The sequence below is a fragment of the Cherax quadricarinatus genome, chromosome 81 (assembly GCF_038502225.1).
Source record: "Cherax quadricarinatus isolate ZL_2023a chromosome 81, ASM3850222v1, whole genome shotgun sequence".
Lineage (NCBI taxonomy): Eukaryota > Metazoa > Arthropoda > Malacostraca > Decapoda > Parastacidae > Cherax > Cherax quadricarinatus.
In genome coordinates this window covers 10,147,326-10,160,466 of record NC_091372.1, presented here as the reverse complement: position 1 = coordinate 10,160,466, position 13,141 = coordinate 10,147,326, and the positions used below count along the sequence as shown (strand labels likewise).

The window sequence follows — 13,141 nt, the reverse complement described above, 5'->3', positions numbered from 1 at the left end:
AATACGTCATCCAAGGCACCTACTGGCTAGCGTGACGTAAAATATCAGTCGCCACATATACATATATCATTCTTCTTTTCTTCGAGTTATATAGTCAGATATATAGCCAGGTTCTATGTGATCCTCAAGGAGAGTAGAATATACGTACAGAATGAACTGCAAAATGATGGTATCGTGTGGTTTCAATTTGGAATTTTTTTGTTGGGTTTCTGGTGCAGTGAGGCTTGGCACTAAGCCGGCAGTATGTATATATATGCCAGTCAACCCACCTTAATCCAGACGACCGGGTTACTCTACACACTCAACATGAAGGTGCTACTATTCTCCTCCTTGTTACTACTAACAGTAGCTGTCAACGCCGCTCCAAGTAAGTTGTGTACTGTTTTCTGCCAGAAAATGGATAACTTTCAGGTACTGCGAGATTGGTTGGTTTAAAATGTACCATCTACACGAGGGTCATTAAGGCTGGATGTCAGGTGTACATCACCAGTCAAGAATATTTTAATGCTTAAAATAGTGATCAAATTAATTCACTTAGTGTATATACATATATATCGAGAACCGTGCCTCTCTCTCTCTCTACCTCTACTCTCTCTCTCTCCACTCTCTCTCTCCACTCTCTCTCTCTCTCTCCACTCTCACTCTCCACTCTCACTCTCTCTCTCTCTCCACTCTCTCTCTCTCTCCACTCTCACTACTCTCTCTCTCCACACTCTCTCTCCACACTCTCTCTCTCTCTCTCCACACACACTCTCTCTCTCTCTCCACACTCTCTCTCTCTCCACACTCTCTCTCCACACTCTCTCTCTCTCTCCACACTCTCTCTCTCTCTCTCTCCACACTCTCTCTCTCTCTCCACACTCTCTCTCTCTCTCTCCACACTCTCTCTCTCTCTCTCTCCACACTCTCTCTCTCTCTCTCTCCACACTCTCTCTCCACACTCTCTCTCTCTCTCTCTCTCTCCACACTCTCTCTCTCTCTCTCTCTCCACACTCTCTCTCTCTCTCTCCACTCTCTCTCTCTCTCTCTCCACTCTCTCTCTCTCTCTCTCCACTCTCTCTCTCTCTCTCCACTCTCTCTCTCTCTCTCCACTCTCTCTCTCTCTCGACACTCTCTCTCTCTCTACACTCTCTCTCTCTCCACACTCTCTCTCCACACTCTCTCTCTCTCTCCACTCTCTCTCTCTCTCTCTCTCTCTCTCTCTCCACACTCTCTCTCTCTCCACACTCACTCTCTCTCCACACTCACTCTCTCCACACTCTCTCTCTCTCTCTCCACACTCTCTCTCTCTCTCTCTCCACACTCTCTCTCTCTCCACACTCACTCTCTCTCCACACTCACTCTCTCTCCACACTCACTCTCTCTCCACACTCACTCTCTCTCCACACTCACTCTCTCTCCACACTCACTCTCTCTCCACACTCACTCTCCTCATATATATATATATGTCGTGCCGAATAGGCAGAACTTGCGATCTTGGCTTAAATAGCAACGCTCATCTTGCCATATACGACAAGCGAAAATTTGTGTATGCAATAATTTCGCCAAAATCATTCTTAACGTAACGAAAAAAATATATTTCACTGTGTTTGTTTAGTATTTAATTATTGTAAACAAATCTAAAATATATTTAGTTGGGTTAGGCTAAAATAAATTGTTCTTATTATAATAAGGTTAGGTAAGTTTTCCAAGATTCTTTTGGTGCAAAATTAAATTTTTTTTACATTAAAATTAATGAAGAAAATATCTTTAAACGTATAAGAGAAAATTTTAGAAAGGACTTAATTTTACACGAGTTCTTGCTAACTGACCAGTTTTACATATTCGGCACGACATAGTGGACCCCCGGTTAACGATATTTTTTCACTCCAGAAGTATGTTCAGGTGCCAGTACTGACCGAATTTGTTCCCATAAGGAATATTGTGAAGTAGATTAGTCCATTTCAGACCCCCAAACATACACGTACAAACGCACTTACATAAATACACTTACATAATTGGTCACATTCGGAGGTGATCGTTATGTGGGGGTCCACTGTAATATATATATATATATATATATATATATATATATATATATAGTATATATATATATATATATATATCATATATATATATATATATTTGCGTAGTTTTGACAATTACAATTTTGAGGCAACTTGCCATAGGTTTCACAGCACAATGTAACATGATCTACTGCCTATTAAAAAAAATTGTATCAGATGTACTTAATAGTAAATATTGTAAAGAGGCCTTTGTTATCATTATTATTTTGAAAAAAAAAATGGTTTCATTAGCTTGTTAAAAATTATTTTACCTATTATTATTATTACCACCATTTTTTTCGATTACTAATCTCTTATGGGGGGTAGTTTAGACTTATCGGATTTAATATTTTAGCATAAATACGAGTTTCAGTACCACCTTGGCATGAGACTAGGATTGTCTGGCTTCTCTTTCCCGTTTAGACATTACATTTCAATGGTTTCTGCTCGTGTTAGGCGTCTATAAAATGCAAGTCTAAGTTAATTAGGGTATTCTAGATAAGGTTATTCTAGGTTACAAACCCCCATGAGCAAACTAACGTGTTTTTAGGGTAAACTAAGATAAATTAAACTACTTTGTACACGTTTAATCAGCAACATCGTATCGTACTCCCATAGAATAATAGTACATACACAGTTCCGTAAGTCAGCAAGTAAATTAAGTTTATATTTTGGCATCAGGATTTTTATTCCCCCCCCCACATCCATAACTATTTTACTTTCTATACCTTTCTGCCTGAGACATGTAGGTAGGACTCCTTACAAGTGTTGCAGTAAATAGGTACCCGAATGTTAGTCAATAATTGCGAGATGAATCTTAGGTAGGGCGAGATGTGTAAGTCTCCTTAACACCTGCTGCTAATGTTCACCTGGCTGTAGGTACCTGGGTATTAGTCGACTGTTGTGGATGGCATCCTGGGGGGAAAGAAAGTGGCAGTATGTACTTTAGAAAGGGCTGGGTTTTGAAATGTTTTGAAGGTAGGACTACAGCCTTTAGCCTCAAAATAAGCTGTGGTAGTATAACATCTTAGCCTGTAAATAAGCTGTGGTAGGATAACATCTTAGCCTGTAAATAAGCTGTGGTAGTATAACATCTTAGCCTGTAAATAAGCTGTGGTAGTATAACATCTTAGCCTGTAAATAAGCTGTGGTAGTATAACATCTTAGCCTGTAAATAAGCTGTGGTAGTATAACATCTCTTGGCCTGTAAATAAGCTGTGGGAAGCTATCTCTTAGCCAACAGACGAGCTGAGGCAGGATAACAGCTCTTGGTCTGTACATGAGCAAACTGAGACAGGATACCTTAACTTGTAAAAATCTAAATTTATCCAACTTAAACTACCCCCTGGCTTACTAATCCCAATCATGTCGTCTATCGCGTGAACCACAGAGATTGTCAATATATATTTATCTCGCCAGAGGCCCTCGAGGTGGTTCAGGCGCCCTCAGATTTTGAAAAAGAACAGCCAGAGGATTCATGGCTACTCCCGACTAATCATGCTGACCAGAAACCTAACTTATCGGAGGACTCCAACACGGACCAAGAGCCTGGGGAGGAACATGTCTCCAACAAAGATCAAACCCCTGAAGAAGGGCAGGAAGAATCTGTCAAAAACCAGAAGCCTGAAGGGTAAAAAATTTTTTCCACTCTTCCATAGGAATTCATATTCAACCAGCTTCTCATTTCGTTCTCTTGATAAAGTTGTGTATCATATTGTTTCGCCGTGTAGAGCATTATTATATTAGTCTCGTTGCCTTCATTGCCTCCACAAAAACTTAATTTAAAACGTGTCATATGGCAGACTTGCGTCTTAGTCCTGACAAACCTTACTTTATCTGGAAGTTTATTTAACAATTTTAAACGGGTCATCTATCTTACTTATAAGATCCGCGTCAGGATACACTTGTCCTGCCTTTTGATATTATAACAAATGAAGGTTTGTTTGCCTATCAAGTTTGTTTCCTGCAGTAACCCCTTTAACCAACACCAATATGTGTAATTGATACACTGGTATTTTCAACAGGGTCGGCGAATCCTCCATAGAGACGAGACGTCGTTTGATCGGTAAGTTTTCTTGTTTTAGATGTTTAATTTTTTTTAGTTCCATAGCTTCTATCCTGTCATTTCCTCTCATTTTTTTGTGATCATGTCCTTCACTGGCTCCTCTTGGTGTCAGGTTCTGTTCTTTATTTCAGTTCGCTCTAAGTTGCAGTGATAGTCGTTTATATATTTCTGCACGTATTTGGGAACTAGTGTCCATACTGGACCTGTAATACATAGTACATAACGTCTTAAAAAATACTTTGTTTAGTGAAATATGTACAGTGCATAACGACTTAAGTATTCTCAGTTTAGGTCATACAGCGTTTAGGAATGTGCTATAATCAGGTTTGATCCAAGGAAGGGGACGATAGCTGTACTTAGATCCACTTTCACTAGCATCAAGGAAGCCCTGTTGAAAAGATCGCACATACTACCTCTTGCACTCAGCCTTGGGGTTGATATGTCTAGCAAATTAACATATATCAACACATAAGATTCAGTTTAATAATCTCGCTGCTGAAGTATTAACAACTAGGAACATGCCAGCAAGTTAAGGGAGAGAACCCATGTGCAAAGGCCTAAATATAACAAAATTTTGGTCGTCCTGAAGCCTGTTTATTGCTAAAGTGTCAAAAAGCCTACACGTCACCTGTCCACCAGGTGTCAAGGATACCTATTCAAAAATAGGGATTAAATTTAACTCAGCGTACTGTATATACACTGGCTGGGCCAGGAGCTATGAATCGACCCCTGCAACCACAACTAGGTGAGATACAGAGATGTATATCTCAGTGTAATGTATTTATCTAGAGGGTTTGGGTTACCCTTCACTCTGGCCTCTTTGTTGATCTAGTGGCAGAATTTTTGACATAACTTCAAGACAAACGTGACCAAGTGTGCAATCATTTGGGAAGTCAAGTCTCCAAGAGCTAGCGCCAATCTCCATGGATAATATACATCTCGGTGTATATTAGTTTATATACAACGAGGGGTGTATATCTCAGTACATATATACACCCATAGGTAAACATTTCAGTGTATATGTATAGAATAAGTATATAAAAGTTGGGTCGATTTAAAACTAAATTATAATCAAATAAAAAACACACGCACAATTAAAGATGATTGCTAGCAAAATGTTTTACGTGACTGCAAGAGTCCTTTTTTGAACGCCTATTCTAATTATTTTTCAGTCTTTAAAGCTGATATTTAACTACATCATACTCCTTTGTTACTCACTATATATATATATATATATATATATATATATATATATATATATATATATATATATGTGTGTGTGTAGTATATATATTTATTTATTTTGGCGGACATCAAGGTAGAGGGGATTTGGTTTATGGGTACGGGAACTCCTTTGTCTAAATGGTTTAAAAAAAAAAGTTTATAATTGAGACACTTGGGCAACAATGATCACTTTAGAGGGCTTATTGAGATACGAGAAATATAGTTCTTGGATCATTCAGGTAGAAAACTTTTGGGATATCTTTCTGGAATCGTGGAGTGACAAACACATTTAATGCTATTAACCCACGGTACGGGTGGGGGATTGAAAGCATGGCAAACTTAGTCGTAAAACTCCAGGCCAATGTGTAAGTCACTGAGTCACCTCCTATTAATATAAAATAAATTTTTCCTTGGAGTTGTACTCATTAAGTGTTGTACTTGCTTCCAACAGAGGACTACATGAGCCTGCAACGCGATCTCATGCTGATCAGACGACTACTGGGGCTGTCTCTTGACACTCCAAGACCCAGGCCCGTAGCCTTCAACCCATGGAGCTTCCCCAGTTTTGGGCCATTTTTCGAAGACGACAACGATAACGATACTTGGTTCGACACCTGGGGCAGCAACTCTTCAGACAGCGACTCCTCGGACAACGACACGACTGTGATCGTTCCTGCAGGTGGATTTTTGGGATTCCCTGGCATTGGATTTGGCTTCAACAGACCAATCTTTCCAAGATTCCCACTTTTCCCGGTAAGTACCGTAGGAAAAAAAAAAAACGTGGATATATTCCAATCAACACTGGATCACAAAGACTCAACTCCCAAGAACTGCAATTAATCATATTTTTTTTAATATTAGTTAAATTATCAAGACAAGTTAAGTAAATTAACCTGTCTTGATAATTTAACTAATCTTAAAAAATTGAGTTATATTACTACAAATTCCAGCGAGGTTAAGTTGCTAGGCTTGGTGCAAAAATTAAAGACTAGCATAACAATTAACATTAATTAACTGTTTCCCTTTGGAAAATCTTTAGCCTTTTTTTTTTTTTAATGGAGACTGAAACTTACCTGGGTTAGGTCAGTGGATGTTTTAGTTAACAGGTCAATATCTGCCTAAGATCCGCGTCAGAAGATACTTGCCCTCTTTCCTGACGAATAAACCACCATGTAACCTAGTATTAGCTGTAATATATGGTATGCTGTGAGTTCAAATCCTCATTCCATGAGTTAACTAAGCTTATGTTGTTGTGGTCGGCAGATTGAACCCAGCTTCCCCAAGGTGGATGACCTTCCAGACAACTATGACAACTCTACCCACGAGGTACATGTTGTGAATGGCTCCCGCGTCGAGGTCAACACCACCACCAACAAGGAGTCTGGAGACGGCTTCCAAACCTTCTTCCACACAGAGGTTAGTGAAACGACCCTATTTAGAACGTTTAAATCCTCATATGTTGATGGTCATCATATTCGCCCTATTATTTAGCTCTGTAAATCCTTCAGGACCTGTTCCTTATTACCAAAATCAGTCTCTTATTACTAATCAAAACCTTAAGTCATCATTTGCTCACTATATTTTTCAGCTATATCGCCAACGATTATACATGCATAGGTAATATATACCATGCGTGCATATTTAAATATGTGCATGTATATATCGATATATGCATGCATATACAGATGTATTTAGTAGTTTTATTACTGGTATGATTAATAAGCATTCTGAATATTAAGTCCTAGGTATATCTGTACCGAGATACGTTTTACCCTCAAGTGGGGGCTATGATTCATAAATCCCTTGTAGGAGGGGGCGAAATGTCTCAAATAGATACTAGGTGATGCATAGGCATTTTATTCATCAAAGATATACCTCATGGTATGTATGCTGATAATTGTCTATCTCCAGTAAGACCTACACTTCCTGGAATATCCGCAGATCTGTGCTTCTTGATGTATATACCCTCTTTTTTCCCCATGTGAACTAATTTCTGTCTTCTTCCTACCCTCAGGTAATAGCCATACGCCCTGAGAATGAGAAGAACACCACAACTACACAAGTAAGTCTCTTGTGACAAACACTGAATATGTGTAGACACTGAATCTAAATTACCCCAATGATGTTATCTTGAATATGTTAGTGTTGTTAATGAAAAATATGACGTCTCTAAAACATCGTTAAGTAATGTAGCCTAATAAGTTTTCCTTCAACAGACTGAGGAAAACACTGGTGAGGAGAAGCCAGTGAAAGAGGAGAAGCTACCATCGCTTCCTGAAGCGGACAACGAAGCTGATGTTTCGGAAAATTCTTCCGCCACTGTTCCTGAAGTAGGACTCAAGGGGGAGACTGATACTGTGACGACCACTGAGGCTGATAGCATCCTCCCTTAGCTACTACACTTATAGATCTTCCCTCAGCTGCTGCTCCTGCAGCCCATCACTCATTCTAGCTGCTGCTGTGACTGCAGCCTCATCACTCCAGAGGCTTTACATAGCTTCACTAACATATCATATTTACAAATTATATCTATACAACACATGGATTAGTGTATGCAGCTCTATGTATCACAATACAACAAGAATATGTTTGTAATACCACATTGTATGTCTACACAGAACCACATATACAACTAATCCACACCTGGAAAGGAAATATTTATAAGTTTCAGTCAGTGTAGTACTACTATTAAAGGGACATGCAAGTCCCCCCCATATTCTAATATCAAGTTAATTTTCCCACTATAATCCACATTGTCCGTAATTATGGACCTCTGCAACACAATTATCCTCAAAGATTTAAGTTATACCATGAATTAAGTTCATAGACTTCACCTTACAAAACAAAGCAAATGTGATAGTAATTATGGATAAAGTAGATTACAGTGGAAAAAATGAACATGTTCTTAGAAGACAGTGGAACTTACGTGGCTATTAAGTCATTACGAGGTTATTCTCTAATTGCGGGTTGTGAATTGTTCCAGTAAGGCATTGTGACTTATTCTTCACAAGTCATCATTTTAAGACAATAATCCTGTGCGGTAAAGACATAACACAGACTAGACGTGGAAAAATAACACAAGAGGCAAAAGTATATTGAAGTGTTTATATCTTGGTGTCTTTTTCCCATTTATTCTGTTTTAATTATTGTAAAACCTAGTACTGGTAGCTCAGCGAATGTTAAATCAGTTGTGGGTCAGAATTTAACCTGTCAGGAGACACTTGTCCTGTTTTCCTGACAAAATTGTTAGACCTGCTTTGTGTATATATATTGGCTGTGAACTGTACAAGTATATATATACGTATATATAATTAAAATTATTTTAAGGAAGTGACTAAAGTTATTTACCTCACTGAAGTTTATAAATCATCTCTAGAAAGCAACTGAGATCAGATTGGTGTCCCGTACCTCGATTATTAGTGCACCCAGCTCACATGCCGAGGTCCGTGGGTCGATCCCCGGTACGGGTGGAAACATCAGGACGAGTTTCCTTAAGACACCTGCTGTCCATGTTCGCCTATCGGTAAAATAGGTACCCGGGTGTTAGGCGACTTGTGTGGGTCGCATCCTGGGGGACTAAGCTAATTAGCCCGAAATGCCCTGCATAACAAGGTGCTTTATATAGTATATTACAGATGTCAGCTAGGCCATTATAAAAAATTACTATTATTAATAGTACAATACTTGTATATACTATATAGCATCCTTATGCGAGTATGTTCGTTACTCTAGTGTCACGTGATTTCACTTGAACAACGCCTGGCTAACATCGGAAGAGTCCGGGTATAATCACGGGGTGATCGAATACGGTGGGCATTGTTACTTATATTGTAATAATGGTGTACAATCACGATAGCACTACCGCAGATAAACCACAGAACGAGTGGGGATCGAACCCATGACAGGCTAGTCCTAAAACCTCCCTATGGTGTATAGAAATATAGAGGAATCTCAGTAGAGTGGTTAACGCACTGGCCTGAGGGTTTTAGGACTGACTCGCCATACGTTCGAACACTACCCGTTCTGTGATGTGATACACAATACTGACAAGATGAATAATCGTATGTGCAACACCTGGGTATTTTTAATTTAGAAATGCTTCGCCAAACAGTGGCATTTTCAGTTCCATAGAGATGTACAGTAACAGTACAAGGTAAGGTAATCAGTCCCCCCAGGTTGGATGTCGGTGTTCAGTATCTTAGCACTGATGAATCCGAGTAAAATACCCAGATATGTAAATAAATGGTCCAGAGAACCGTTGATAAGACATGTGCAACACTTGGGTATCTTAATTAAGGAAACGTTTCGCCACACAGTGGCTTCATCAGTCCAATACAAAGAATGGTGAAGATCAGAAAGACTTTGAGGTAATCTGTCCCTCAGCCTGGAGTCGATATAATCAGTCCATCAATCTTGAAAAGATAATCGCAAGGATATTGCAGTACATTCGTCAACAAGGAAGGAATGTACTCGCCTAATCGTGGTTGCAGGGGTCAAGTCATAGCTCCTGGTACCGCCTCTTCACTGGTCGCTACTCTGTGCATGTGACTAGGTTATAATAATATCTTTACATTTACAAGTACAAGGTATACAGACCATAGCTGACATCAATGACATACTACTGTATAGAAAGTCACTTGTTATGCTGAGCATTTCCCGCAAATTAGGTCAGTTTTGTCCCAGGATGCGACCCACACCAGTCCACTAACACCCAGGTACCCATTTTATCCTCATGGGTGAACATAGACAACCGGTGTAATGAAACACGCCCAATGTTTCTACCCTCGCCGGTAATCGAACCCGGACACTCGCCGTGTGAAGCAAGAACTTTAGCCACCAAGCTACGAGCCACCGTGGCTCACACAAGACGAGATACTCACAGTTTAGAGGTTGGAGATGGTAGACGAGGTGACTGATATCCTCCTGGGCCACAAGTAAACATAGAAACCAAGAGAAGAAATGAAATAAAATATATAATTCTGTGGTTACCCAGAGGACACTAAGTTATGACCGCTGGAAAACAGATGGCGCTGACATGCACTCACCCCAAGATCAACTAAGGGGAAACTAGAGTAAAACATTTATTCCGAACTCATGTTAAAACACATACTTAATCTGAATAAATAAGTAAGTTTATTCAAGTATACATAAATACAGTTACATAGAATTATCATACATAGCAGCATATGTGTAGAGAACCTAGGATAACCCAAAAAAGTCAGACAGAGTGACTTATTTCCACTGGGGTCCTTTAATACTTTATTATTATACTATCCAGGACCCAGGTCCAGGATGAATCTTTACCATTTTGTTCTGGGTGATTTGCAGTCTGTCTTTCAGTTTGTTTGTATTTTTGTCAAGGCAGAGTACCATGAAGAGCAAGCATAGTCCTTATGACACTGTATAAGGGCTAGACATAGGGTCCTGTGAGCCTCAGTAGGTAGACACTGTGCTTGTCTGTAAGTAAGTAAGTAAGTAAGTAAATTTATTCAGGTATACACAATACAGTTACATAGAATTATCATACATAGCAGCATATGTGTAGAGAACCTAGGATAACCCAAAAAAGTCAGACAGAGTGACTTATTTCCATTGGGGTCCTTTTACATTGGGGTCATTCAAGGATGTAGAGGTGTTTCAATCCGGCATTTGTTTTCTTTGCTACACTGTTCCCTATCAATTCTCCTGACATGCATGGGTCAAAGGGGATTCCCAGATATTTTACTGAGAAAACTGAAGTGATAGGTTCCTCATTACACTGGACATTAAAATTATTTACCCTTCTCAGTTTATATTTCGTGCCAAAGAGTATAGCTTTCGCTTTCCCGAGGTGTAGCGATAGTTTGCTGTCTACTAACTATTTGCTGCAGGACTCCAGTTCCAGTGTTATTACATTAACTATATCTTGTGGGACTTTACCTGACACTAACAGAATTCTCATCCGCATACATTCAGAGTTTGCACTTGACACTGATGGGCATGTCGTTTACCTAACAGAGGAATAACAAGGGACCCAGAATACTACCTTGGGGAACTCCACATGCTATCGACAGGGGTTCTGATTCTGTTTTGTTGATTTTGACAATTTGTTTCCTGTTGCTAAGGTAGGACTTAAATCAGCCTACGGAACCTATACCGATAGCTTGAAGTTTCTTACATAATATATTGTGGTTAAAAGTATCGAAGGCCTTTTGCAAGTCAGACGATATATTTTGCAAGTCTAAAAATGCATTTTCTCTTTAAACTGTTGACAAAAACACTATTTCTCCTAATATATGTTCTGATAAGTGCTCACTTGTCATACCCACAGAATGATCTTGTAACTACCCGCCAGCTAGGTATACGAGACATAAAACGAAGTCATTTGAGGTATAAGATTAGGTATATCTTACACCAACTTAATAGCTTCTGAAAGTTCATAACATATAAAGAATTCCTAACCGCAACCTCAAATTTGGATTACTGGATGGATTGAGTTTGATTTCTGCGATTCAATTCACGAAACGTTGCCAGGTCTTGCTGCTACGACCCCCAGCATCTGCTCCTGATTGGGACAGTCATATTAAATGTTTTTCCTTAGATTGGATACACAAAATTTCGTAAACTGCCATGACACTGGAGAGCAGGATATGGCACGCGGGCCGTATTTTGCCTGCCTCTTGGTTAGGTTAGGTTAGGTTAGGTTAGGTTAGGTTAGGTTAGGTTAGGTTAGTTTAGATTAGGTTAGGTTAGGTTAGGTTAGGTTAGGTTAGGTTAGGTTAGGTTTGGTTAGGTCAGAGGGATGCTATCCAGGGACTTTCGTCCAAGACTCACACATTCTTTCAACGATAATTCAATATCTGAAACTGGAATAAAAAAAAATTAAGTGTATGTTCACCGATACACATCTCTTGGCGCATATAAATTGTTAGATACACATCTCTCAGTTCGAAACGATAGCTTCAGTGTATATACACTGAAAAATGCACACCTCTTAATGTATATACAATGAAAGACATCTCTCGGTGTATATGCATTGAGAAATATACATTTCTCACCCTATATACATTCAGAAAAACATCGCTGTATATACACTGAGAGGTACGCACTTATTGCTAATGCACGCCTGGAAGAGGGTAAAGTGACATTACCTCACTGTAACAGATGATTTGTTTCCCATGAGTCAGAGGACACCAATGTTATGTTTCTTGATAAAACCAAAGAATACCATTAATATTTGTCATACTAGATATAGAGGCTGTGAGCTTGGCAGACACTGATGAAGATAGTACTTTCAAAAAAAAAAAACGTAAGCAAACACTAGGACATATTTATAATAATAATAATAATAATAATAATAATAATAATAATAATAATAATAATATCTTTATTACTACAAGTACATGTTCAAGGTATACAGACCATAGTTGACATCAATGACATACTATTATATAGAAAGCCGCTTGTTATGCTGAGTATTTCCCGCAAATTTGGTCAGTTTTGTCCCAGGATGAGACCCACACCAGTCCACTAACACCCAGGTACCCATTATTGCTGATGAGGAACATAGACAACCGGTGTAAAGAAAGACGTCTAATGTTTCTACCCTCTCTGGGAATCGAACCCAGACCCTCGCCGTGTGAAGCGCGAGGTTTAACTACCAGGCCATGGGGCACTATTATATGTAGGCGAAGCAGGCAGAGATCTTTCGGTCCGCCTGAACGAGTATCGAAATGCCAGTAGCGGAGGCGACTTAGAGTTCGCCTGTGTCCTCCACAGAGACTTCACAGAACATCTGATGAACTGGGATGAGGCACAACTCGTTCTC

At 39.3% G+C, this 13,141-nt stretch overlaps 1 protein-coding gene and 1 long non-coding RNA gene across 7 annotated transcripts in view; one reads left to right on the top strand and one right to left on the bottom strand.

The window, feature by feature from the left end:
• LOC128699836 (uncharacterized) overlaps positions 1 to 10,300 on the bottom strand; it is a 61,013-nt gene extending 50,713 nt beyond the window's left edge. Inside the window, exons 1-2 of one of the 6 annotated variants that reach the window (XR_011394252.1) lie at positions 10,054 to 10,200; positions 8,683 to 8,851 (exon numbers count right to left, since the gene is read on the bottom strand). This is a non-coding gene — a long non-coding RNA (uncharacterized lncRNA). The other 5 variants (XR_008408664.2, XR_011394253.1, XR_011394254.1 and 2 more) reach the window with 5 other exon arrangements.
• On the top strand, positions 205 to 8,664 carry LOC128699835 (virus-induced RNA 1). The gene is made up of 7 exons (XM_053792612.2): positions 205 to 367; positions 3,465 to 3,675; positions 4,070 to 4,110; positions 5,786 to 6,087; positions 6,598 to 6,750; positions 7,349 to 7,396; positions 7,551 to 8,664. The coding sequence occupies exons 1-7, from the start codon at positions 244 to 246 to the stop codon at positions 7,725 to 7,727; spliced, it is 1,056 nt and encodes a 351-aa protein (XP_053648587.2). The 5' UTR covers positions 205 to 243; the 3' UTR covers positions 7,728 to 8,664.
• Positions 10,301 to 13,141: the final 2,841 nt, after the last annotated feature.

Bases quoted from the DNA above. Each gene is read 5' to 3' on its own strand.
- LOC128699835 (XM_053792612.2), top strand. From the start codon at position 244: ATGTATATATATGCCAGTCAACCCACCTTAATCCAGACGACCGGGTTA. The intron at 3,676-4,069 runs GTAAAAAATTTT...TATTTTCAACAG, and splicing joins AAAAACCAGAAGCCTGAAGG to GGTCGGCGAATCCTCCATAG. The intron at 6,088-6,597 runs GTAAGTACCGTA...TGTGGTCGGCAG, and splicing joins CAAGATTCCCACTTTTCCCG to ATTGAACCCAGCTTCCCCAA.